This window comes from Paroedura picta, chromosome 1, assembly GCF_049243985.1.
Source record: "Paroedura picta isolate Pp20150507F chromosome 1, Ppicta_v3.0, whole genome shotgun sequence".
In the NCBI taxonomy this organism is placed as follows: domain Eukaryota; kingdom Metazoa; phylum Chordata; class Lepidosauria; order Squamata; family Gekkonidae; genus Paroedura; species Paroedura picta.
This window is the reverse complement of record NC_135369.1, coordinates 41217327-41244905: the sequence shown is the minus strand read 5'-3', so window position 1 is coordinate 41244905 and position 27579 is coordinate 41217327. Positions and strand designations below refer to the sequence as shown.

The window sequence follows — 27579 nt, the reverse complement described above, 5'->3', positions numbered from 1 at the left end:
TTCAAGCCAACTTTTGCACTCTCCTCCTTCACCCGCGTCAACAGGCTCTTTAGTTCCTCTTCACTTTCTGCCATTAGAGTGGTATCATCTGCATATCTGAGGTTGTTGATATTTCTCCCTGCAATCTGGATCCCAATTTGTGACTCCTCTAATCCCGCATTTCTCATGATGTGCTCTGCATACAAGTTAAATAGGCAAGGCGACAGTATACAGCCTTGCCGAACTCCTTTCTCAATTTTGAACCAGTCAGTGATTCCATGTTCAGTTCTCACTGTTGCTTCTTGACCTGCATATAAATTTCTCAAGAGACAAATAAGATGCTCTGGTATTCCCATCTCTTTAAGAACTTGCCACAATTTGTTGTGCTCCACACAATCAAAGGCTTTAGCATAGTCAATGAAGCAGAAGTAGACGTTCTTCTGGTACTCCCTAGCTTTCTCCATGATCCAGCGTATGTTGGCAATTTGATCTCTAGTTCCTCTGCCTCTTCGAAATCCTGCCTGTACTTCTGGAAGTTCTCGGTCCACATATTGCTGGAGCCTAGCTTGTAGGATTTTGAGCATAACTTTGCTAGCATGAGAAATTAGTGCAATGGTGCGGTAGTTTGAACATTCTTTGGCATTGCCCTTCTTTGGGATTGGAATGTAAACTGACCTTTTCCAATCCTGTGGCCATTGTTGAGTTTTCCAAATTTGCTGGCATATTGAGTGGAGGATATAAATATTTTAAATCAACAATAAATGAAACTCAGCCGCAAATGGTTCTCTTATTAACAAAGCATTTAATGATGGAGAACTCTGCATATAACACATTGACATTTCTGTTTTATTTGCTTGCACTGCTAGGGAGGCAAGTTGCTCTTCAGTTCAAATGCTTACATTTGCCAGAAATTGGCTTGCTTCTTCAGTATGTGAGGGAAAATCTTTGAAAGCCATTTCTGGTTTTTCAGCTTCTTCCTCTACAATATTTGTTATAGCCTTGAAGCCTTTGTTAAATTGCAGATCCAGTAATTGTGGGATATCCAGTTTTCATTTTCTGAAGACTGGGAGCTAAAATGACCCCATGATGGTTATTAAAAAATAACACCATGTTTAATACTACACTATTGTTTACTCTGGCTTCGCCAGTTATGATAAGGCACTGCTAATCACTCTGCATTGTTTTATATTATTTTATTTACTAGTAAAAAGCCCATTGTATCCTAAATACAATGGGCGCTAGGAGGCTGGAGTAAAAGGTGGCTTACCGGTTGCGGCGTCTTCTGGCTGGCGGCCATTTTCTTGATGTTGGCTGCGTGTATTCCGAAGCAGGGGGCTCAGTTGTGCTGCGGCTTGACGCGTGAAGCCGCTGGGCAGGGAGCGCGCGGCTGCCGGGGGCTCCCTGGGCGGCGGCCTGACGCGGCGGAGGCGCTTTGCGCCTCCGTTGCATCAGGCCGCCGGCAAGGAAGCAACTGCGAGCCGCTCTTTGCGCGGCTCGCAGTTGCTTCCTTGAGCGGCGGCTTCGCGCCTCTCGCCGCGTCAAGCCGCCGGGCAGGGAGCACCCGGCAGTCGCAATGGGCGCTAGAATGGGAAGGACAGGGCAGCAGGCAGGAAGGGAGCGAACCTTACATGACGGTTGACGGCAGAGCCCCAGAAGCGACTGCATTTCTGCATCTCCGCGAAATACCCAGAGGGCCGATCCGGAGAGCTTTAACGGAAGATAGCAAAAGGCGCACCTCCAGGCTCCGGGCGGCGGGGCATCCTCGGCTGCTAGGCGGTTCCGTCGGTGGTCCCTCGGCGGCCATTTTCTGAGCTCAGTCGTAATAAGGGATGGGAGTCCCCGGCAGCCACTCGCAGGGCGGCTGCTGGGGGCTCCCTGGGCGGCGGCCTGACGCGGCGAGAGGCACTTTGCGCTACGCGCAGCTGGCGGGTGCTCCCTTGCCAGCGGCCTGACGCCTCGGGAGGCGCTTCGTGCCTCCCGAGGCGTCAGGCCGCCGGCCAAGGAGCAACTGCGAGCCGTTGCTCCAGCAAGGAATCGGAGGGACCAATCGGCAGGCGCTTTGCGCCTGCCGACTCGTCCCTCCGATAGTCTGTCCGGGGGAAGGGGCCATCCCAGACACAGCCCACCTTCCAAGGGTTTACTGTTTTATTTAGTCCGTGGTGCCCACGGCACCACGGGCGGTGTACAGATATTAACTACGCTATCTTGTGAGACTCAGGGTGGTTTACAATAGAATAAGACACATACAATTCACATATTAGTAATACTTCCTGGAAGTTTTAAGCAGAAAAAGCGCATATGTCGAAACTGTAAAACAATCATTGCACAGCTGTACTCTTGTAATATGAACAATAATTCTTCATACAGTCTCATAATTTAATGTTAAATTGCTTGTCAACTCCCTCTTGAGCTTCCAGAGAATCAATGGAATATAATTGGGATCAGATCAGTGAGGTGCTTTTTACAAGTGCAGAAGAGTTAAAGCAGGCTTGGAAATGGACATGCAGAACAGATCATGTTGGCTGTACTGCACATGAAACATCAGCACATAGTGCTCTGATGGCACTTATAGTTATTGATTACAACCCAAATACTGTGCACATAAGCTATATGTTCTGCTCTCATCCTCCCTCCAAGTACTTGGTCTGGTTTTGCAAAGAAAAAAAAAACTAGGTTTGGAGAGATTTAAAAAAGGCGTGTTACAAACGAGATTTGTTAAAACCATCATGGGAAAGTACGTACATCTTCCTGTTCAGCCTTGCTGTTGCTATGATAACAGAAACAAAACAGCAGTTCAGAACACTGTAATATTAGCTTCTGCGGACATGGTTTTGGCTTTGCCTGGTGTCTTTTGATGACTCACTATGGTATTTCCAAAGATTTCTGATTTTTTTTTTTTTTTGGTTCACAGAAAGCTGCCTATTGTGAAATTGAGCATGACTGGTAAAAGAAAGCATTTTTTCATATAACACGCAATGTATGGAGATTGTCACCACAAAAGTTGGTGATGGCTTTTTAAAACAATAAGATACATTCACATGGGATAAGTGCCTCAGTGGCCCCTGGCTGACAGTTAATTTGAACCTCCATGTACCTAAGCAGTAAACAATTATTTATGAGATGCTGAATACAAATAGGACAATGATTACTTACTTTCTTAACCTGCTTCAAAGCCTTCTAGAGGCATCATCTTGGTTACTGTTGGGAACAGAATGCTGGTCTAGTTGACCTTCAGTCTAATGCATCAGGTCAGTAATGATAGCAAAACTGACTGAAAAAATAACAAATAACACAAATAATTACTGTTCTTGGTCCTGTATTTGTGTCTGTTCTTCTAACATGGTTCCCTTTAGCCTTTCTATGTTGTCGTTGGTTATCTTTCTTTTCATCAATGAATATCAGTTTATTTGTAGCAAGTCCAGAAGTAGTCATCACTTGAAGCATGGAATGGCTTCAATCAAATTGAGCATGGCTAACATGTTAGAACACATATGAAAATTTAACTGCAGCCCAGGACAGAATGGTGGTTCTTGGCCACTATGATTTCTGACTGCAAGCTCCATAATCTTGAGAATTGAATTATATATATTGTTTGGGATTAACTTTTTATGACGCATCTGTTAATATGCAATCCATTATTAAACCATTAGTAATTCCGTAAGGTTATTTGAAAACCATTATAATGCAAACTGTCCTGAGCCAAAAGGGAGGGGGGGTACAGAAATATAATAAATAGATAAATAACTGAATAAATAAATAAGGAGACATAATAAACTGGGAGGAAATATTTTGCATGCTCCCTTAGTGTCAAAATACTGGGAAAATAAACTTATTCCCAACGTAGAGGAACAGGCAGGGAAAGTTTGTCAATAAGATAAATGAATAAAATTAATTAACTTTAGACATTGCTAAGCTGACAACTGTGTATTTTGTACTGGAAGAATACTGGAATATTGGAAGATAAAAATGTGAACAAGTATTAGCTACAATTTAAAGCTGTAAGGTGAATTGTGACCTTGATCCCACTAAAGCTGTGGGATCTAAAGGCAATGGAGTTTATTCCTAGATGTCAATAAGATGGAAAGAAGGAAATGCTACTTTATACAGAGAGTGATTAAAATGTAGAATTTGCTGCCAGAGGATAGAGCTATGGCCATAGGAATGTTGTTGTTATGTGCAAAGTCGTGTCCGACCCATCGCGACCCCATGGACAATGATCCTCCAGGCCTTCCTGTCCTCTACCATTCCCCGGAGACCATAGGAATAAACAGCATTAAAAAGGGATTTAGTAGATTCATGGAAGATATGTCTATCAATGACTACTAGCCTTGGTGACTGAAAACCTCCACATTCAAAATCCCTAAGCCTCTGAATCCTATAGTCAGGAGACAACATCAGGGGAAGACCTCAGCTTCTATGTCCTGTGGTTGGCCATCCAGAGGAATTGGTTGGCCACTGTGTGAGACAAGACAGACCACTGATTCAACAGAGCCTTTGCATGTTCTTAAGACTCAAGTAGTATAACTACTTTTTAAAAATAGACCCACATCCTTCTTACTTCTTTTTATCCTTTAGCTGCCGATTGGTGGAGCAGGTTGTCCTCTCAGCCAATATTCTGTAGGTGCTGCTGGATTTTTTGCCTTGTTTATGTTTCCACTCTTGGTGATTGGTAGCAGTAGTTTTGGCCATGTGGATACTCAATCACTGGTTTCTCAGATCTTTCGTGATATGTTTAAGCCATGTTTTCTTTGGTGCCAGTTGTTGGATCTTCCATTCAGTTGATCTTGCCAGAGGAGTTTATGAGGCAGCCTGCTGGTGTTCATTCTGCAGGCATGGCCAAACCATTGCTGTCTGCACTTTTGAATTTGTTCTTTAATTTGTGGCTGGTTGTCACATTTTGTCCAAATTGTATTATACCCACCTTACTTTCACTAGATGACTGTCTTTGTCAGCCTATGTCTTCATATGTTTATTGAGTTTCAGAAGAGTTCTATTCAGGAAATAGAGATAATATTCCAAATGCAGATACAAAGCTCCCCCTAGTGTACTTAAAAAGCAAATTGCATAATCATAGGTATATATTCATACAGAATGCTGAGCTTCGATGTGTATAATAATATTTATTTTTCTAAACCACTCTTCCCAAGGGGCTCAAGGCAGGTAACATCAGTTTATAAACAACCATAAATAACATAAACATTCTAAACCAGTTAAAACATTTTAGCATGATTTAAGTGGCTAAAACATTTTAAGTACAATTGAGAATTCAAAGAGTGATTTGGAATTTATTTCAAATATATTAAGTCCTAACTCTAAAAGCATGCATGTTCAGACATTGCTTTAGTGGTACCATTTCCAGGGGCTACTCGACCAATCAGACTGCAGTGGAACACATGGGAAGACTGACATCTGACAACAAAGAATATTTACTCTACATTACCTTTTAATCCTTTTCCAATTTACTATATTCAGATGGAAGGGATGGCAGCATGGTACAGCTTAATCTTGTAATATTTTGGTAGCTAAGGAGCTCTGGTACTTGAATAGATCACCAAGGAACACTTTGCAGATGAAGGCAATGACAAACCATCTTTGTTTCTTGCCTGTTTTGAACATCCCTTGTTGTCAGTCAGTTGAGACTTGAGGGCACTGACGTACATATATTCACAGATGCATATATTACAGAGCTGAATAGTTAAATTAAATTGAGAGCCAGGGGGCATTTATTCCATGCTTTTAATACCCATTACAAAAGTATGAACTTTGGTACAGAACTGCTCTAGGGAATTTCATTTATAAATAAACAGAAATCAATGTAAACTTTGTGTAAATGGTTACTTCCTTTGTGGGACAAGTGTACAGACCACCTAGGGTGTGTGTGTGTGTGTGTGAGAGCAATTAGTTAAGTTACAAATATTTAAGATACAATGATGCCGGTAATGAGCATCATCAGTAAAACTGTCTACTAGAGTTGCCAAGAACCTGGAGAAAAAATGTCCTGTCTTTAATGGAGACTTAATGAGTGGAAATAGGCTGCTGAAGCTTTTCATGGCAGTGGTAAACATCCCCTGATAAATAACACCTTATTAAGGTTCTGTTGAAGGGCAGGTTTTTTTCTTCAGGTTAGAAACTCCCCGCCCTACAGATTCTTTGATATCTTGCAGAACTAAAACATGCAGAGCCCAACCCTAAGTCGGTTCTTTCAAAAGCAAGTTGAGCAACCTCAACTGCTTAACAGACCAAAAGCCTTTTTGTTGCTTAAAAAAACTCTTCAAATGATATAAGCAAGAAGATGTTTTTAAAAATGCTGGTGGTAGTTGACAAATAGCAGGGGCAGTTGACAACATGGAAGAATTCCTGATTTGCTCACACAATAGACTTGGATTTTGTTCTGCTACTACAGGCTAGCAACCCATCTGAAACTATGCTGCTTTGCAGGGCCTCCTCCAAGGAAGTGCACACATTGCAGTTAATGTATATTATATAATATTATTATTTTATTATATATTCATAAAAGGCAACCTTTAGTGCACATCAGAGTAAGGAAATAATTCCATTTAGATATTAAACCCAAGGGACCCACTGAAAGAGATGCAGCGTGAAAAGAAGGAAACCAACCTATGGCGCAGGCCTGTTATAGCGGGGCGGGGAGGGGAGGCAAAGTCCAACGGGAAAAGGCGGGATGCTTTAGTAAGCGAGTTTATCGGCTAGCCAGACGAAACCTCCAGCGATTAGTCAGCTAAGGCGCCTCTAATTCAGCCGCTCCATCTTCTGGGGGGAGGCGCCACGTCCAGGCTCTGCCGCCCTCCGGAGCTTGGCGCAGCCACAATGGAGCTCGCCGTGGCGGGAAGCGTCGTCCTTCTTTTAGGGCTGAGGCAACCCCTCCTGCCGTCCCCGGGAAGCCCCGTAGTCGCCCTCTTGTTGCAGGGATCGGCCTCTAAGCTCTCGCGGACAGCCGGAGATGCTTTGGCCAAGAAGCGAGCAGTTGCCACGGCAACCTCGCCACCTCATCCCCTCCTCCCCGAGGGCCCAGCCGTGGAAAGTCACGTGCGTCCCTTCAACTTCCCCCGCCCGGCGGACGCTAAAAGTGGGCGGACGACGTGAAAAGCCACGCCCCCGACGCCCCCTCCCCGCTCTGTCTCTCAGCTTCTGACCCCGGTGGGAAGCCAAAATGGCGGCCCGGCATCTCCCCCCAGAGTGAGGCTGCGCGGCGACACCAGTTCGCTAGCTCTGCCCAAACCCGGAAGTACGTGTTTGCTGCGGGTTGAGCAGCTGGCGCGGCCGCTCTCCGGATAGCGGGCTCTCATCCGCCGTGGGCGACCATGGCGGCAACCGCCGAGCTGCAGGGAAAGTACCAGAAGTTGGCGCAGGAATACTCTAAGGTATCGGCTCACGCCGCCCTGTTTGTAGCGCAGCTTTCCTTCCCGCGAGGAGTCTTCCGCCTCCCTGCCGAAGGACCCTTCTTGGGGCAGTTTCCTCGAGTACGGAAGCCCCGCGGGGTCAGGTTTCAGCAACCCGCTCAGCAGCGCCAGTGTCCTCTCTGCTGGTCCTCGTTTGGTGCCGGGGCTGGCGGGTGGCGGCGCTTCCTTTCCTAGCCAGCGTTACCACCCAGTTGGAGCATCATAGATGCTCCTTGTTTGTGAGGGGTGGGGGAAAAATGGATTTCCTTCCTCCCCCCGTGATTGTTGAAGCTTTGAGCTGTCAAACCCATCTCAGGAGTTTTTTTCTGCTATATTAGTGGCTTTAATGTATTTACTGGAAAGTCTGCCTCACACTCTCAGCTTGCTAGGTGTGATTCCTAAAACATTACCCTGCAAATCAGAGACTGTCAAGCAGCAACTTGGAAACCAGGAGCTATAACCACAACATAAAGGTGGACTCCTCTTGCAGGGTATCTTTTAGACAAACACAGGTTTTCTTCTGGTGAAGTTTACATGGTACCTGGGATCAGCTCAATGTCCATTGGAGACTCCTGAATAAAACTTGACTTCTTGGCAGGAGTTGTGGTTCAGTAGAAGGACCTTTGTTTTGCATGCAGAAGGTCCTGGGTTCAATCCCTGGCATCTCTTTGCATGCAGAAGGTCCAGGTTCAATCCTTGGCATATCCAGGGCTAGGTGATAGGTGATGTAAAAGATCTCTCTGCCTGAGACTTACTCAGCTGCTGCCAGACTGAGTAGACAATACTGGCCCTGAAGTACTGGTGGTCTGATTCAGTATAAGGCAGCTTCATGTCTGTTCATGTGAGAGGTGATACCCCCCTCCTTAATTTGATGGACAATGGGGATTGAGGTGCTGGTGTGTCCCCCATAGAAAAAAATATTTGCTAATTGGGGGATTGGTGCACAAATCCCCCTTTGGACTGCAATTGAGTTCTAAGAGAGTTGAACAATATAATACTTATCTTGTTGATGTTGACATTGTTTGCTCAATTTAATTTTAGTTTAAACCTTATTTTATGGTGTACTTATAAATAATGTTGTTATGTTTACATATTGTACATTGCCCTGAGGTGGTTTGCTGGAAGGTTGTTATAGAAATTAATAATAATAATTGTTTCCTCATATTTGCCCTGGTAAGTATCCAGGGATGAGAGGAAAGGAGCTTAGCCAGTGTTTCTGTGGTCTTCCTTTGTTTCAGTTTGTGTATTTAGGTATAGGACCAGATATATGGATTCTGCTGTTGTAGTTTCTGACAACCTGTTTGCATTCTACTCATAGGCATGTTGATGAAGCAGAAATGTTCTGTAATAACTGCCCAGTTCTGATGTTCCTAACAGCATTAAACTAGCAGCTTCCTCTGCTTTCAGCTGTTAAAATCAGTTGTGTCAGCTGTGGTTCCAGTACTTATTATGAGATATATGCAAACACTGCAAGAGATATGGCTCCTCATTGAATTCTGACACCACTACCATGTCCTTGTCATGTAAACAGCTCTACAATATTAATGCATTACATGCTGGCATATCATTCTTACCATAGATTTCTGTTAAGTGCTTTGAAAAAGAGCAAGACTACCACACACACATTTTGATATTAATACTCATGTGAGATGCTGTCTGCTGTGAAATGTATCATTACAGGTACCAGTGCTCATCCCTTGCGTGAGGAAAATATTATCTCTCTGGAAAGCTTTCCATCCGTTTGATCACATTGCCCCTCTCTATCCCTGATACTAGCATCTCATATTAATATGCTGTTATATCAGTTCCTACTATCCTGTTGTTGATTTAGGCATCAGATTTCCTTTCCTTGCTTCCCCTAAACCAGTATCACAGTATAAGAGAGGATGTATGATTACAATTTTCTATCTGCACGGTTGCAGGTTTGTTCTTAATGTTAACTAATCTGGAGTAACTGCTGCCATTTGAGTCCAAAGGTCTAATCATAAATTTAAAAATTTGCTTCACTTGACAGTTGTTGAAAGGATGGACAAATCTACCTTTTGTCCCTTGCTTAATTCCTAACATGTAAATTCAGTCATGTTGAAGAGTACTTAGGGGTACCTAATTTGTATTATGCGGGCTTGAAAATGTGTTTTTCGTTTCGTATTGATACATAAGGAGCAGGTAATGTTTTGCTCTTATGTTTATATCCTTCCCCTCACCTTCATACACCCAGCATTGTTGGACTTAAATTGGGACAGAATGCCCCCTGTGCCAGTGGTAGAAAGACCTCCTTAACATAAAGTTTTACCTGTATCCTTGATAGTGATATGATCCCTCTTCTTTCTCGTGGCAGTATCATAAACTAAGAGTGACATCAGGGAGCTTTTGATTCTCCTCTCTTATACTGGCAATGTAACTCACAGCTTGGCTACCAACCATTCTGGTGTACTCTGTTTGATATTATGTCTGTTTCTAATGTTTGAACTGATCCTACCTTTGATGGTGATATGCATTGTTTTCCCTACGTCTCTGAGTTCTGATTTGCTCCTTAATGTCCAGTCAATTCCTATGGTATCCTTTCAGAATCATAGCAGCTTAGAGACACAGAACCATCAATAGTGGCAGCAGTCCTAAAGGGCTTAATGAGAAATGGCAAAAGGAGTATCCTTTAAGTGTCTGAGGACCAGTTTTGAGTGGTCTGCGATGGACACTCTTCAGTACAAGGGATAACTAGCTGCTTGTAGTTAAATTGTGCTGTGCAGCCACCTTTCCATTTTAATCATTTTTCTCCTAACTCTTGAATTTCATTTAGATTCTTTGCTACATACTTATAACATTATTTATTATAGTTTTACCCTGTGGCCTTGCTGTGCTGACCTCGACTTAAAGTTTTCTTTTAAAAAGAGGCAGGGTTTTGTAGGTGGTTAATTACCAGTTTGCAATCTTTATTTTTGTCCACAATGTGGTTAATGGTATACCTCTCTCTTCTTCCCTAGCTTCGAGCTCAGAATCAGGTGCTAAAAAAAGGTGTTGTGGATGAACAAGCAAACTCCGCATCCCTGAAGGTATGAAAGTGAAACAGAGTTTGAGCTTATCTAGCTCCTTGGCTAGATAAGGCATTTTGCTGCAGGGCCAGTCCTGTGTCTGCTTGACTCCGCTTCCTGACTGAGTATGCGTTCAGTGGTAAAACCCATGATTTGCCATTTCATAGTGTCTAAAGCAAGTCACACATAGAAAACTTTTGGTGAAATCTTAAATCATCAGCCTCACCTTTAGGTGTATTATAGTTATGTCTGTTGCCTGCAGTGAATCACTTGGGAGGCCCTTATTTGAGAGAAAGGTGAGGTATAAGTAGAGTAAATGAATCAAAGTAATGCAAGTCAAATAAAGAGCTAGAGGAGATGGGGAAAGATTGTAACTGTTTGGTGCCCTTATTTATTATTTTTTCGTTCAGTTTATATACTGCCCCTCACTATGACTGCAGTACTGTCAGTATTGCTGAGCATATACATATTGCATTGGCAGGAATAGCATTGAATGATAATGCTTTTATTTTGAATTACTAATGAATGAGCTTGGGAGAATGACAGGAGCCACATTGCTTTACATTATATATTCGTAGATAGATCCCCTCCCTCCCCCCTCCCTGGGGTTTTCCTGTGCTGGGTTTGTTTGCATAGTAACTTGAAAACCTTTTCAATCGCTGGTGAATTAAAATGGCGTCTACTGTGCCTACTTCCAGTAATGCAGTGCAGAATCTTTTCCCTGCAAACCAAGTTATCCTGAATGAATCAATAAATACTATTGGCTTGTCAGGGCATTTGTATGTGTAGTTAAGGACTCTTGTCCAGTTCTTCCTAACCCAAGTGGATAGTCCAAGTACACTGCGAGAAGTGTCAGCAGTGTGAAGGTTGCATATGTTGGGTTGGGACCAATACTTGAAACTGTCTGTTTTGTATCTGTTGGTCAAGTCCAGTGTGATGAACCTTCTGATCTTACACTCAGGAGCAGCTGAAAATGAAGGACCAATCACTCAGAAAACTGCAACAAGAAATGGACAGTTTGGCCTTTCGAAATCAACAGCTGGCCAAGAGGGTAGAGCTGCTTCAAGATGAACTTGCATTAAGTGAATCAAAAGGCAAGAAGAACAAGGTACATATTAAAGTGAAACAATACCTGTAAGCCTTTATCTAAAGTAACAGTTTACTCACTTCTGCTAGCTGAGATGCACATCCTTTTTTTCTGAATTAGAATTGAATAATATTCATACTTTATTCTTAGACCTGTGCAAAAAGCCTACCTTCTGAATTTTTGTATGACCCATTGTTCTAGGGACACCTCCTGAATAGAAGATCAAAGCAGTGACTCATTCAGAGATGTAACAAGCAGCCTTCCCTGGAGGCAGGTTATGCCTCTGTATTGGGAATGATGGACTGATGTAATCACACCTGGTGTTGAGATCTGGCAAAGTTTCCTGTCTCTAGTAGAAGTGAATTGCAAGGAGATGAAAACAAAGCACTAAATCATTACGCGATGCAGAAGGCAGCTCCTGTGGGAATGTAGTTTGGGCTGATAGGAATGTTTAGTGATTCCGCCCCCCCCCCCCCATGCTGCATGGCATACAGATCTGAACTATACATTGCGCAAGTGTCTTAACCACATCCTGCTCTTTCAGTTGGTGATTGAGAAATATTTTATTTCCAGCCTATTTGTAGGCTCTGAAATCTCTTTTTGTTTGGTGGCAGTGGTAGATATGACAGCTTTATCTTTCAACCAGACCTAAAATCTACTGTTTGTTATAGTTGTACTTTGCTGTTTCTCCGATAGCATCTTGTCTATTTTTTGTGCATGGTCTCCTATCTGGGTAATGCCTGCGACCAGACTCCTCTCCCCCCTCCCCTCCCCACTTAAGCAGAAAAATGCTCTGATGCATCATCTGTCCATTCGTTGTACTGTTTAAAAAGACATATGTTGCTCACCAGGTTTGGTGTAACTGATCTGCACCTCATTTGCTGTTGCTCCAACCATTGTTCCTGCTTTCCCAATGCATACAACCAGTGGATAGCAAGGGATATAGGAAGCAGATTCTCTCAGATATTTGAACTGGAGAACTACACCAGCTGTGTAGTCTGAACTACATAATAGCATTAGCTAGAAATTTTATCCAGTTATGAGAAATGTTAGCAGATCTAGTATTTGGTTTGGAAACTGATGCCCAGACTTTGAAAACCCTCTAAGTGTGTTTGTTTTATTAGCTGTAACTGCCTTGAGCAGGTGTTGTTGCTGATCCTTGACACCTCCCACAAACAGATAACCTGTGGCCAGTAAAAAAATAGCAGGTTCTAGGTTCAGTTTAGGATGGGTGTGGCCCTCAGGGGCTTACTTCATCCCCTACACCCATCATCCCATGCCTCTTCCTCACTCAAGCCACCCCAGATTCTTCTGCATCACTGTCTTTAGAGCCTTGCCCAACACCTAGGCCTACCCCCCCTCGGCTGGAGCCATACCACACTTTCCCAGGCCTCCCAAAGCCCTATCTCCCTGAGTAGCATCTGGTCACACCTGACCTACTAGCTTCCACTGTGGTGCTAGTTCTACAGGTCTGGCAGGCTGGTGCATGTCAGGCCCCTACCTGAATGGGATGTTCATCCTTCCAGGCTGCCAGATGACCAGGAAGGTCCTGGGCACAAGTGGCATATAAATTTTCTAAAGAAATAAAGAGGAAGACCGCTTTTGTTTTCTTCTAGAAAAGCAGTGAAGCTTCATCTCAACTGAGCCAAGAACAAAAGAATGTCTTTGATGAAGACCTTCAAAAGAAGATAGAAGAGAATGAGCGGCTGCATATTCAGGTGCGGGCTTAGCAGCACTTGAAATTGGACAAGGCATAATGTGCCCAGCCAGGTGCTAATATTCCATGACTCAAATCCGGAAGGCTTCAAAACAGCTTTCTGTGGGGACCTTGTCTAGAATGGCTCTGTCACCTTTGGCATGAGCAACGTATTTCTGGCAGAGTGAACCTGGGTAGTCTGCAGACAGCAGTGCTGTCGAGCAATGTGTATCTTTTGAGAAACATTGAACAGTTGAATGACCAGTCTGCCTCTGGCCAGAGCACGTTTGAAATTTTGTTGTGGTTCTGTTTTCCAGATAACCAGCTTTTTGATCTTACAAACACCAGGCTGGGACTAAGTTTTTGGAAAACACTAGGCAGCTCAGAACTAGAGGCAAAAATCTTTTCTTCTGGTATCTTGAAATATCTGGGGGTAGTATGTAAAAGAGATTTTCTCGAGTACATAATAACCACAAAGCTCTGTCAGAAAAGGAGAAAGGGGAGTGGTTTTGCCCCCTTCCCCACTGTAGCCTCTGGATTTGCATGGCTGTTCGTCCACATGGGTCCTATTACCCTGGGAACAAACTTTGGTGGATTTGGAAGAGACTGCTATGTGGGAAGGATCTGGGCTCCTTGTGACTTTGGAATATGATTATGGAATGTGGGATCCATCCCTCTGTCTTCCTGGCTAGAAACACTACAGTCATCCTGTCCTGTTCTTCCATTCTAGCAAAAACACAGTGCATGTTGTGTCCTGTGTTATGAGAATTCACAGAGAGAATCATCAAACTTTTCCAAAAAAAAAAGGAAAAGGAAAAACAAGTTCGCAACCCACATGGCTAAGGCTACAGACCAACATAAATGGGTGTGTGTGTGTGATAGTGCACGCTCTTCCACAAATATGTTCATTCACAATTTCAAGGCTGTTTCATGTTTTCATATTCAAGAGTAGAAAGTGCAACGTGCTAACAAAGATGGTGTGATGTGAAAAGGCTCTACCAGAAGGTGCAGGTGTGCTGCCACTTGCACCCTGCTGTGTGTGAAACACACAAGTGTTCCTTTCCCTTGACTTGGGAGCTTCTCTGTACCCATCCTTCTCATTTTAGTTCTTCGAGGCAGATGAGAAACACAAGCATTTGGAATCAGAGCTACGGAGCAGGCTGGAGGTCTTGGAGATGGAGGCTGCGCAACACCAGGCGGTGGTGGAAGGGCTAACACGGAAGTATATGGATGCGATAGAGAAGTTACAGAATGACAAGGCCAAACTAGAAGTAAGTCTCGGCTCTGGGCTTTCCCTGATGGAAGCACCACTATGGAGAGCGCTGCTTGCTGAAGCCCTTCTTGTCCTCTGATTTGCTGGGATCTGCCAGTGCCTCCTAGCTGAAACGCTCTGGGCTGGAGCTGGTGATGTCTGAATGAAAAGCTAGAAGGACTTTGCACTCTTCTTCTTGTGCAAGTGATGGTACAAAGGCAGCAGTAATGCGTAGCACTTCATCGTAATAATTAACAAAATGACCATGTGCTCCACTGTTGAGTTATGGTCCCCAAACCCGTTTTTCAGCAAGCATTCCCAGCAAGTTGATTGAGTGATTTAATTATGGATTTTTTCGATTTTAGGTTCTGCATACTTCTGCCTGGGTGTGTGACTATTTAGTTAGTAACATATATTGGCATTTTGAGTTTTGTGCATGGCTTAGCTGACATTTTTTTTGTAGGGCAGCTGACTATTGTTGCAATCTCTGTGTTGTGCAAATAGCTATTGAGAGTGCTTTTCTTCTTCCCCTCCCCTTCTCTTTTTTAAAAAGATTAAATCTCAGGCTCTCGAGAGGGAAGCCAAGGATTGCAGGGTTCGAACAGAAGAATGGTACGCTTTGTTCGTTTTATTAAAAGTTTCATTTGAAGTGTAAATAATGTTGCTAATTTTACAAAAGGATGACTTAAGAAATTTTCCAGCACATTCCCCATCACGGTGCACGTTATGGGACAGCTCATTCTGGTTCTCTTGCAAAGCAGCCACTAGTAGCTTAAAAGCAAGTTGGCTCAACTATGCAGGTGGATGATTTGGTATACTTGCAGAAATGAAATGAGGTTCAGCTCCAGTAGAATTGACTGAAGTCTTTGTGAGTGGGGAAAAATGCACACAGCCTATGATATATTTCAGAAATAATTTTGATGCCGTGTTCTGATAGTTGACGTACTCTTAAGACGTGGCTTAAAACGGATAGTTCGTTATGCAGATACCCGTGCTTCACTATTTAGCCTTGAAACAGACTGCCCTGATTCCTTGGAATGTACAAGAAATTTCCAACTTCGTACAGTGAGGTGTCAATTGGAATTTGAATTGTCTGGGTGGTCATCAGAGCAGCACCTCTGGTGTTAATCCAATATTTCTACTAGAGGATGTTGTTTTCTTCTTGACCCATCTGGCATTACAAAACTACACAGTGAAATGTGTGCCACGGGTGTTCTGTTTTTTTTTTCATTTCTCAATTCCCCACCACCACCCCAGTAGTTAATTGTTGCCTTTTCTCATGCAGCCAGCAGCAGCTAAGGAACCTTCATTCTGACTTGGGTAGCAGGTTGGATGAATCTTTACACATTATCCGTGAAAAAGTACCTTTCAATGACACAAGTAGGTATTGCCTCAGTGCTTTCACTATTATTAAAGAGAGGGGAAAGGGTACATCTGTGGGAGCTGATACACTGTAGTGACTGTAGCATTTTTAGTGGTAGTGGCTGTTGAATAGAGCATGGCTGAGGCAAAATAAAAAGACAGCTTATTCCTCTCCTGGCTTCCTGTTTTCATGTCCTCACTAGCCACATGATAAATAATTTTGCTGTATCTGGAACCTGAGGTGGTACTACAAATTGTAAGGAACTCTTCCTTCCCTCCTTCCCACAACCCTGGTAACACCACAACCACACCATAATGATAATCAAGATATTGTGCTCCTCAGGTTAAGCCATTACTGTCAATTCTGTGTATTGCATAGGCTTGAAAGGTTGCTTTCCACTAAGAGTGGAAGGTTTTGGGGAACCTTGTGTGGATGCAACAGGAAAGTTCTACTTCCCTGCATCACAGGAAGGCTCACCATTGGTGCTGTGGATTCTTTGGGTCCAGCCCTGTTACTAAGCAGAATCTCTAGGCATATGGTGGCTTAGAAATATAAGAACTTTATTCGTAGTTATAAGTCACACAGCATCCCCTGCAAGTCTGCCAGCATCTTACAACTGTGCTTTTCATATGGATTAAGGCATGCCATGCATTTTAAGTGTCTGGTTTCTATTCCTTATTAATTTATATGTCTTTATTGCCAAGGAACTACTATAGTGAACCTGCAATATGGATATGGTGAGCCTTCCTGTGATGCAGGGAAGTAGAACTTTCCAGTTGCATGTTCAAGGACTTCGAACATGAAAGAGTGCTATATAAATTCACAGTGGTAGAGTTTAAAGTGGCATTCTATACTGGCATATGCACCTACCGATTTCTTGTTTTGCTATTGCACTTTCTTGTTTTCCATCTTTTTAGGATCTAGGCAGTTCAATGCTTTGAATGTGCCACTACACAACAGACGACGTCAGGTAAGAAACCTCCACAGGTTAAGGTGATGACTAATTCAGATGTGATGTTGGCTCCTCTTTAACTGTGCTTTAAAAAACTCAGGCTCTGGTTAAAGTTGGTTAGCCAAAATGAATTAGTAGGCTAGCCTATTTGTTAAGGCCAAAGTGTGGAATTTGCTTCCAGGAAAGAAGAGTTCTCACTGTATCATGCTTAACAGGTCCCCAGCACTGCACCATCCCCAGTGCAGTGGCATTCCAAATGAGGTGGCAAGTGAACAAAAAGCCAACGTCAGTTATTGGCTTCATTTGGCAGGCAGACTTAAGACCTGCAGGATGAAGTGGTCACTTCACACACTACATTGGATTGTTTCCTGCCTCCTACAACGGCCACCAGCCCCCCTTTTTTTAAAGGGTAAGGGTAAAGTGTAAAGGATAGGTCTGTTACTGGCACCTGTCCATAACATCCAAAAGAGCACTCTCCAATTTCAGAGTTAGAGTAACTGGACAAGCGAGAATTCTTTGCCTTGATGATGACCAAAATCAATTGTGTGGCTGAAGAAGGCTCAGTGCCACAGATCTAGGATAGACTAGCAAAGGACTGACAAGGAAATGAATTGCATGGGCAAAGTAATTTTTCAGTTCTCTAGGTATGTGCTTCAGGTATTTTTTCATATTTTGAGTATTTTTGCAATAAAGCATCAGATTCTCTGATTAAGGTGATAAGCCTGGTAGGATATCTGCTGTGGAGCGCATTGCCTTGTAGGCGACATAAATAGTTTTTTCTTCCTCTACAAAATGCATTGTGGTTCTGCCCTTGGAATGATATATGGGGACCATAGTTTCCTTCTGCCACATTCAGGTTGCAGTGAGCAAACTATGTTCTCCGAGTAGTAGAACTTTTATAGCAGGGAAGTTGTCTGTCGTGTTCTTCTGTTTTGTTGACTTAGTTAGGAGCAATGTTGTCAAAGGCCTCCAGTAACAGTTTGCATTTCATCCATCATAAGAACCAGCCTCGTCTCGGCTCTTTGTCCCTTGCAGTTGAAGCTGCGTGACCTTGTTGGCCAGGCATTGGCCTTTGTTCAAGACCTGGTAACGGCTCTTCTGAATTTCCACACTTATACAGAGCAACGTGTCCAGATTTTTCCAGTTGATTCTGCTACAGACACCATATCACCGTTAAACCAGAAGGTGAGCTGACTTGGGCTGAACTTCTAAGTGACCAGCTCACATGGTAGTGAACAAGTGATTAAACAAGCAACGTGTTCTTTACACAGAAGGAATTGTAAAAACTAGAGTTTTGCAGGAGCGGTGCATATTAGATGCAAGCGCAGGGAGATAGTGCTTAGCATTTATAAAGTGTTTTGAAGAGGTCAAAGCACTTCTTATCCTTTGCTTTAGGATGCTTAGGGCTGATCCTGTGTAGAGCAGGGGGTTGGACTAGATGGCGTGTATAGCTCCTTTCAAATCTATGATTCTATATATTAGTGAAATCCTTACACTGTCCTTCTTTAGCATTGCCAGTATTATCATATTGCTGATGGGTTAAGCTGGGGGAATGGTTTGCCAAGAGCCGACATACGACGAGCCATGTTGATTCCAACATTGTTTACAATCTTTGTTTATAACATTTATTCTGTTTTTTTCAGCCATATTGTTCCTAATGTGGCTTATGCGGTGAAACTTTAAAGATTCCCTCCCACAATGTGGGCTATAGAATTTACTTCATTTATACCCCACCTTTCTCAACATCAGGGAACTAAAGTGGCTTACATCCTTCTCCTCTCTTCTGTTTCATCCTCACCATAATCCTGTGAGATAAGTTAGGTCAAGAAAGTGTGGCTGACCCAGGGGCACCCAGCAATCTTCGATGACACAAATGGGGATTTGAACCTGGATTTCCCAGATCCTGGTCCAATATCTCAAATACACAACACTTCCTAGCACATCTTCTTTCTGCTTTGTGTAGCCATTTTAAAGAATAACCTTTCCTCAGTTATTGGCTGCACAAAAGTTTTGTCTCTGTTTCTCCCACTGATTCCTCCCTTGGTGTAGTGGTTAGGAGCGTAGACTTCTAATTTGGTGAGCCAGGTTGATTCCACGCTCCTCTTCCACACACAGCCAGCTGGGTGACCGTGGGCTTGCCACAGCACTGTTCTGATTGAACAGTCATATCAGGGATCTCTCAGCCTCACCTACCTCACAGGTTGTCTGTTGTGAGGAGAGGAAAGGGAAGGCGAACATAAGCCGCTTTGAGACTCCTTCTGGAAGAGAAAAGCGGCATATAAGAACCAACTGTTTTTCTTCTTCCTCATCAGGTTCTGCAAATTAAGTTGGTACGCCAAATGGCAGTGGAGAAACAGTGCATTATTTCTTGCTAATAATGAACAGGAGGACTATTCAGAATGCAAAACCTTTGGCCTTGATGTAGCTGTGCTGTTTGGCTAGCAGTATCAGTTAATCACTAACTGTTCTTTCTGCATAATTTGGATACCATGACACAGTTTTCTAATTTGCCACTGATTTACCTTTTATATATATCTGTACTCTTATGATTCTTGTTCCATTGTGTCTGAGGAAGATTTGCCTGCATAGGAAAGCTCATTCCTTGAATCAATCTTTGTTGGTCTTAAAGGTGCCGTTGGACTCAATTTTTGATGTGTTCTTTCTGCATTCAGTTCTCACAGTATCTCCATGAAAATGCATCCTATGTTCGCCCTCTGGAGGAAGGAATGCTGCTCTTATTTGAGAGTATCACAGAGGACACAGTCACAGTGCTGGTAAAAGTCATACCTTCTTGTCATTCCCCCCCCCCCCCCATGGGCTGGCACTAAATATCTCAAATACAACTCACCTTATTCTCCCCCCTCTTTTTCAAAAAAGGAAACAACTGTGAAATTGAAGGCCTTTTCTGACTACCTAACGTCTTATGTCCATTTTCTCAGGAAGATTCTTCCATACCAGTTGAAAAGGTATTTTCTTTTTACCTACTAAATGGGAACTTTATTTGAGTATGCAGCTTATGGCTTAACATTGGGTTCTTTGAGCTGCTAGGAAATGTGCCTCTGACTCCAGAGTATTTTCCATAGGTATTGCTGGCATTGTACATGTCTACAGCTAGGGGATTCTCAGTGCTATCCCAGCAACTTTGACAACTCCTGAAACTGCACCAGGAACTCTCCTCAAATATGTCTGGTGGGGCAGATGTTATGGGCTGTATCGGATTACTCCATGTAATGAAGGGCAGGACACATATTTCCATCACATGCTGTTCCTATGCTGGTAGGAAGCACTCCCCCTCCCCCCCCCCAAGCAGACTAGTAGAATACAGCTCCATGAATCTCTTCCAGTGACACCACAGCTTTTCTCCAGCTCTGCCACTAGCAAAGCAGGCCTCTGGGATCTAGCATGATATCCTTGGTAGCTATAGCCTTTTTCTTAAAGGGTTTGCTGCAGCATAAGCTGCCTCTTCAGAAGAATTAGGAAAAGGTATGCATGCAATTTCAAAAATTCAAGAGCCAGCTTGGTGTAGTGGCTAACAGAGGTGGACTCTAATCTGGAGAACCAGGTTTGATTCCTCGCTCCTCCACATGCAGCCTGTTGGGTGACTTTGGGCTAGTCACAGTTCTATCAGAATTGTTCTTGCAGAGCAGTTTTGTCAGAACTCTCACAGCCCCTACATACCTCACAGGTTGTCTGTTGTGGGAGAGGAAGGAAAGGCAATTATAAACTACTTTGAGACTCCTTCGGTAGGAAGAAGTGGGTCCAAAAAGCAGTTTTTCTTCTTCTACATCTGTTATTAATTTGTATAATTTTAATTATTTTCATACCACAATGCCTAATGTTATATACAGTTTCCAAAACTGCAGCAAATGTGCGAGAATCTGTTTTGTAACTCCCTTTCGAATTCCATGATATAGTAGTAGCCAGAGTCAAAATAACTTGAGCTCCTCTGATTAATTTCCCTGATTAATGAAAACAGTCATCTCTGATAAATCAGCTGAAGCTTTAATTGGTTGGTCCATCAACTGAACTGATTAAATATTGCATCATTAATTGAAAACCTTCCCATTAGCATTCCTGTGAACAGGCAAGCAATTTTACTTCCTTTTGTGCTCCCTGGTCAGTGATCTTTCCAAGGCTGGAAAAAGCAGTAAATTTCTTCTCTGTCGCTTTCATATCAGTGTCCTTCTTGACAGTCCAGAATCTTTTGTTTTTCAATTATTTGTGATATGGAGAGCTTGCAGTCTAATACTACATTGGGTTCAAAAAATGCAATCAAAGCATTTGATCCCAGAATGCAGCTTAGGGATTTAAGACAGGATGCTAAAGACATTATCCCTTTCTGTAAATTCATTATGTCTGATGCGAAGAACCATGACTGGAAAGAACTTCTGGGCTGTTCCCAGTTTCGCAGCCACAAAATGCGTCAAAAGCCCTCAATTAATTGCAAACAGAAGAGTTTCTCTAGGGCTCCATTCAGATGTCATGGTAAAACACAGTTTGTTAATCTCTGGTTCATCAACATGTCTAAGTCAGGGTGTCCAATGAACTGTTGCTTATTGGTTGGTGCTAAGCTAGGATTCTGAACCCCAGGTTGTACTGGACTTGTTACCTGTGCTTGGCACTAATGCTCATTTTGCATTATGTCCATATTCAGAAGCCCCAGTTTGTTCAGTAACCCCCCCCCCCCCCCCCCCGTGCTGGAGTTACAGAGTTAGCTGTATCAAGAAACAAAACATAGCCACTCTAGCAGCATTCAGCAGTGTGGTGATCCCTTGGCTCATCAAGCAATAGCTTCTCCCAAGAGGAAATTCAAAAGGCAGCAGGATAAAAGATACCTTAACTTAAAGTTATGTTGGGTGGAATCCCATAGTCAGAAAAAACGTAAGGAGATGGATGTCCAAGAAAGTTGGGAATTTGTCACAAAGGCACAATCACAGAAGGAAAACTGGGAGGAACCTAAAGAAACCAGGATGGCTCCACAAACAGCTTTCAAAAGAATTGAGTAATAAAAAAAACTCATTTAGGAAATGGAAGGAGGACCTTATAAACAGGAGGAATATAAAGAGTTGTTTTTTGTTGCCCCAGAGGGTCGGAAAAGAACCATTGGGGTTAAAATTAATTCAAATTTTTTTGGGGCTAAACATCCAGAAGTTCCTGACAGAGCGGTTCCTCAGAACAGGCTTCCTTTGGAAGTTTTTAAGCAGAGGCTAGATAGTCATCTGACAGAAATGCTGATTTTAAGATTTTGGCAGATTGTGAGTGGGTGGGCAGGAAGGGATGTGTCAGTGTTTGTCTCTTGTGGCCCTTCTGTGCATACCCAGGGAATTGCTGATCGCTATTGGGGGGTGGTAGGTGAATTTCCTCCAGGACAGGCTGGATTCTGGAGACTTTTGGTGGTGGTGGGGAATCACTTGGGCATGAAATTGGGGTTACTGTGGGTGGGCAGATAGTTGTGAGTTCCTGCATTGTGCAGGGGTTTGGATTAGAGAGGAATGGGAAGGCGACTGTAAGCCGCTTTGAGCCTCCTTCAGGTAGGGAAAAGCGGCATATAAGAACCAACTCTTCTTCTTCTTCTTCTTCTAGATGACCCTGGAAGTCCCTTCCAAATTTCTGATTCTATGATACCTCTTAATCACATAATGTCTTTCAGTTTGTTGACATACACAATAGAAGTCATCCTGCATAAAACATTCTTAGGAATCTGAGCAATTCTCAGCCCACTTATAGCCATACCATGCTCCCTCTTTCTTTAGGGAGGGAGTAAATTGGCTGTTTTTATATATTTCTTCCCAAGTTTTATCACTGAGAGAAAGCAAGGTTTGGAAATGTAGTGGAAATGGCAGAGGGAGGTTATGGGGGAGGAAGATGAGGGCTGTGTAAAATCTCTGTCCCTGCATAGAAAAACTTAGGAAAGACACTGAAGTAACTAGACAGGAGGAAACAGTCCCCTTGGCAGAGCCTGAAGACCTGAGGAAGCTTGCCATGGATTCCTAGCCCTTCCCAGCCTATTTATTGCAGCCAGTCAGTAGCAATTGGGCTGCATGCTTGGTGAGACTTGGCTGGTACTCCAACAATGCAAGTGTTGGGGATAGATGCTTGGGATCATGGGCAAGAAATTGGGGTCATTGTGGGTGGGTAGGTAGTTGTGCCCTTGGAGGTCTCTTCCAACTCTATGATTCTATGGAGCAGACTGGAGGTTATTATGAGTCAGTATGGTATAGTGGTTACAGTATTGTACTGGGCCATGAGAGACCCAGGTTCAAGATCCATACTTGCGTTGAAATGTCCTGGGTTATGCTGGACCATACAGTCTCTATTAGGGCTATAAATCTAATAATAATAATAATGATAATAATAATATTAATGTGCCTCACAGTGCTGTTGGGTAGCTGAAGTAGAGGGGGGAGAACCATATGCTATGCTCTGAGCTCTTAGGCAAAAGATTGAGATGAGGAAGTGCTGTATGAATAAACTTTATTATGTCCTGCGTGCTAACCAGGGATTGTGCCACAAACTGAGGTTTCAGTTTAACATGACATCTGAACAGAGCCAGGGAGATAATAACATCTGCTTTGGAGTTTATGTGCATGTGCCCATCAGCCCTGAAGGATTCCCCCTCTAGCTTTGCTTGCATAGCTTTTTCAGATGTGTGAGTTTCGGGAAGGTGCCCTGAAATGTATTTCTCATCTTTTCTGGAAAGAAAAAACATGTCATTTGAGCAAAGGAAACCACTATACTCACTCTTAAAAACATAACTTCATATGTTCCTAGTTTGGAAGAAGAGTGTGAATCTTCTCTTTGCACAGCTGCGTTAAGAGCCAGGAACACGGAACTCCAAAACGACATGAAGAAGCTGACGGCTGTCTTTGAGAAGCTGCACATGTATATTAGTCTCCTTGCCTTACCAAGTAAGTGTCTTTTGGCGGGAATGTTTGAAGCGGCTGAAATTTCCATAGTTCAGTGTTATCTCCTCCATCGACACCCTGAAACGCTTTGTAGGGCGGAAGGTAGATGTTAAGCTGAGCAGTGAGAGGAGCTTAGATGTCTTGAGACACAAAGGTCTGGGGGGAGGGGGGGGGAGAGACAGACAGACATCTGCTGTTCAGGCTCTTCCATAAATGAAGTTGGAGTTGGGAGGGAATTGGAAAAAAGGAAGTGCCATAAAATATTCTGCATTAAAAAAAAACTTTTAAAGCAAAGTTTAAAGTGAGGCTGGCCTAAAACTACTGCTGTAATGTCTGAGGTTCCTGAAGTGCACATTAACGAAAGCTAGGAAAAATAAACTCTCCACTTCCCAGAATTACAGTGATTTGCTTGCTATAGCTGTTTCATTTTTGCTTTAAACCTAGAAGCCCTAACTTCTCAGTTTGAAAGATAAGAAAGGGCAGGGTGTTCTGAGAATTATGTTTGTGATGACTTACTCTAAAGCTCTGTGGTGGAGTGCTGGAACTTTAAAAAATGTAAAACATTTTGCTTTTTCAGCAAAGATTGCCAGTTGGTACAGGCCAAACAACTCAGATCGGGGCAGACTAATTGTAAGCGTGCTTGTTCCTTGTCACATAAAATATTAGCCTGGTTGCCAGAGAGTCATAAATAAATGGTGTAATACATAAATGAGTTTAAATGTTTTTATGAAACAGCCTTTAGAAAAGAGTGGATCCAGTGGGTGAAACCAGCATAAAACCCATAACTACACATGCCTGCATACATTAGAGCAGGGGTAGTCAAACTGCGGCCCTCCAGATGTCCATGGACTACAATTCCCATGAGCGCCCTGCCAGCATTCGCTGGCAGGGGGCTCTTGGGAATTGTAGTCCATGGACATCTGGAGGGCCGCAGTTTGACTACCCCTGCATTAGAGCATGCTATGAGTGTGGAGGAGGAACTTCTGAATAGCTAATGATCCTGGCCTGTCTGTCTTAAAACTCTTGATGCCATTTTAGGTTTTTAAGCACTGTGGCTTGCCTGTTACTTGGCTTGCTTTATATTTTTAAAATATTGATTTCTCTCAGACTGATAAGGGGTGGGAATTAATAGAGTGCATGTACTGTGGAGCTGCCCTCAATTGATTTAAAATCCAAGTGCCAAATCGCTTCATGCTCAAAAAGCTGATGTGCTGAGGGGCACATGTCCAGATATCTGCACCTTGCTGCTAACTGGTGACAGTGTGAGGCTGTTGAAGAGGCTCCGTTTCACAAGTATCTGCAGGAAACATGTCTTGGTTAACTGTTCATCTACCTTGTATGGTGTAAGAGTGTTGTTCTTTACACAGATGTCTAAATGGTTTGAAAGTTAACTGTCTGAGAAATTACGGAAGATGCACTGCAGCACGCATCTTGGAAGACAATTTTGGGCTGTTTCCCGGGTCTTTTTAGGATCAATACTTGGCCATCATAAGGCTTCTTCAGACCATTTTTTCCTGGAAAGATCTTTAGTGTAGGAGGAGCACCATTTCCTTGCTTAGATAGTACTACATTTTATGTAGTTTAAGCCCTCGCTGTTTCCAAGTGCTCCACCCAGGAGTTTACTACTAAAAAAATTTACATCATTTAGAGTCTTCCTCTTGTACTAAAACTTGAGATAGGTTACATCTAAAATGCCATAATAACAATATAATATGTAAGCCAATAACATTGGAAAATGCATTAAAATACAGTATAAATGTAGATGACAAAGAAAGATTGTGAGACTGGAGAATAATGGAGGGAAATTTTTAAGCACAATAAACTGAGTAATACAGGAAGATTACAAAGTTAATGAAGAGAAGAGCTAGTTTTTGTACCCCGCTTTTTGCTGCCCAAAGGTATCTCAAAGCAACTTATAATTGCCTACTCTTCCTCTCCCCACAACAGACACCCTGTGAGGTCGGTGAGGCTGAGAGAGCTCTGAGAATTGTGACTGGCCTGAGGAGGAATGGGGAATCAAACCCGGTTCTCCATATTAGTGGCTGATGTTAACCACTACATCAAACTGGCTCTTGAAAAAACATTATGTGCACAAAGAAGACTGTTTGAAGTTACACAGACATTAATTATATGAAGTTCTGTACTCTGCTGTCATTATCAGTTTCTTCAGGGTTCACCCCAAAATGACAGATGTTATTCTTTTGCTGTTTAATTCCCAAGCAGATACCTTGTTTGTAGCTGGGTGATAAGAGACCTGTGACCAATATATAATAGGGTTGAAAGCATGTATATATAAAATCAAGGCTGAGAGATATTGAAGGTCCAATTAAGAAATTTCATCCAATGATAATACTTACATGATTTCCCCTCCCCCTTCAGAATTTCCTATTTGACCTGAACCTGTTCCTAACATAAGCAATGGCCAACGTAACTGGGTTCCTTTTCTAGATTTGGACTGGCAAAACTGAAAACTTACCAAGTGATTGTTGCTCTTTTATGACCTTGGTTGTGTTTCTTAACCAAGGGGGACTCATGGGAAAAACCTTTTAATTTGGTTACCTGGTGCTGTTTGGCTTTGGAAAGATAGATAATAATTGAATTCAGATTTTGCTCCTCTTTGTATAACTTCTAGGCACGAAGCCAGACAGGCTGCTTCGGACCAACATCGGCTCAGTATTCACACATGTTGCGTCAGCCCTTCACAGGTTTCATGATGTCATGAAAGGTGAGACCAACTTGAGCATAAGTAGCTTTCCTAATAGAATGTCTCTATAGTCAGTTAACAGCTTCCCAGGAGGTATGACAGCGTGTGTACCCAGGGAGCTGCTGTGCAGGGGTGGCCTGTGAGGTTAAAATGGTCCAGGAACAAGACACATAGCAGCCCTGCAAGCCAGCAGTTCATGGGGTCACTCAGCTCAGACCCAGTGATGGACATCCACCTTCAGGGTTGGTGAGGCTGCTGGTTCATGGCTCTATTTGCTTCTGGGCGTTAGTGACCTTGTAGACTGGTCCAAAATTTTCCCAGTAGATTAAAGGGACACTTCTCTAGAGTTGCTTGGTTGACTTAACCAGAAGCTGGCTTTCCACATCCCAAATGAAAATGGCTGAGGTTGGTGTAGGTGCCAGAGAACAGTAGCTTCATGCAGAAATGATAATATACTGTGATTGTGGTTGCAAGGACAACCTTGTTCTTCTTCAGGCTCACGTGACTCCTTTCTTTGCACTGGGCTTGGAAATCAAAGATTTCACTTGTACATAAGTGACAAATCATAGTGATTGTTTCAGAGGCAGCAGCAAACTGTGGCTTGTTATGAACCTGGAAATGTTTGGTTTCCAAGCCCCATACAAGGAACAGGTCATATGTTGTCAACCTCAGCCAGGGCCAGAGCATTCTCTGTCCTGGCCCCCACCTGGTGGAATGAGCTCCCAGAGGAGATCAGGGCCCTGGTGGAGCTAAAAGAGTTCCGCAGGGCCTGCGAAAAGGAGGCCTTCCGACAGGCATTTGGTTGAGACCAATAACATCTGCAGGGCCCCTGCTCCCTCCCTCCCAGAACTTCATCGGTGCGCTCTGCTCCTGGACCTGTTTGCACTGTTACACTTATCAGTTATTAGTGTTATTGTTACCGTTATTTATGTGTTATGGATTTTTTCATGTATTGTTTATATATATGTTTTATGTAAACCACCCTAAGCCTCCGGGGAGGGCAGTATATAACTATAATAAATAAAATAAATTAGATGGGTGCTTGCTTTGTGTTGCAAAGCCCTCAAACGACAGGTGTTTAATTACATCTTCAAAAGAATGTGTGATGGCAGAAGCTTGTGTTTAAGGAGCTGCTTAATGGCAGAGGCTCTCTGGGTCTTAGGCAGAGATCTTTTCCAGCTCTGTCAAGTTGAATCCTGTAAACAAGAGATG

General features: G+C 43.1%; 1 protein-coding gene across 1 annotated transcript in view; it reads left to right on the top strand.

Annotated features, from left to right (window-relative positions):
* Positions 1 to 7111: 7111 nt before the first annotated feature.
* Positions 7112 to 27579, top strand: part of PPP1R21 (protein phosphatase 1 regulatory subunit 21) — a 37725-nt gene continuing 17257 nt past the window's right edge. Inside the window, exons 1-13 of the mRNA XM_077334998.1 lie at positions 7112 to 7361; positions 10361 to 10429; positions 11370 to 11516; positions 13112 to 13213; positions 14298 to 14462; positions 14997 to 15055; positions 15729 to 15823; positions 16724 to 16776; positions 17794 to 17943; positions 19431 to 19532; positions 19636 to 19724; positions 23530 to 23666; positions 26296 to 26388. Coding sequence (XP_077191113.1) covers positions 7302 to 7361; positions 10361 to 10429; positions 11370 to 11516; positions 13112 to 13213; positions 14298 to 14462; positions 14997 to 15055; positions 15729 to 15823; positions 16724 to 16776; positions 17794 to 17943; positions 19431 to 19532; positions 19636 to 19724; positions 23530 to 23666; positions 26296 to 26388 — 1321 coding nt within the window. The 5' untranslated portion in view covers positions 7112 to 7301. The remainder of the gene's footprint in view (positions 7362 to 10360; positions 10430 to 11369; positions 11517 to 13111; positions 13214 to 14297; positions 14463 to 14996; positions 15056 to 15728; positions 15824 to 16723; positions 16777 to 17793; positions 17944 to 19430; positions 19533 to 19635; positions 19725 to 23529; positions 23667 to 26295; positions 26389 to 27579) is intronic.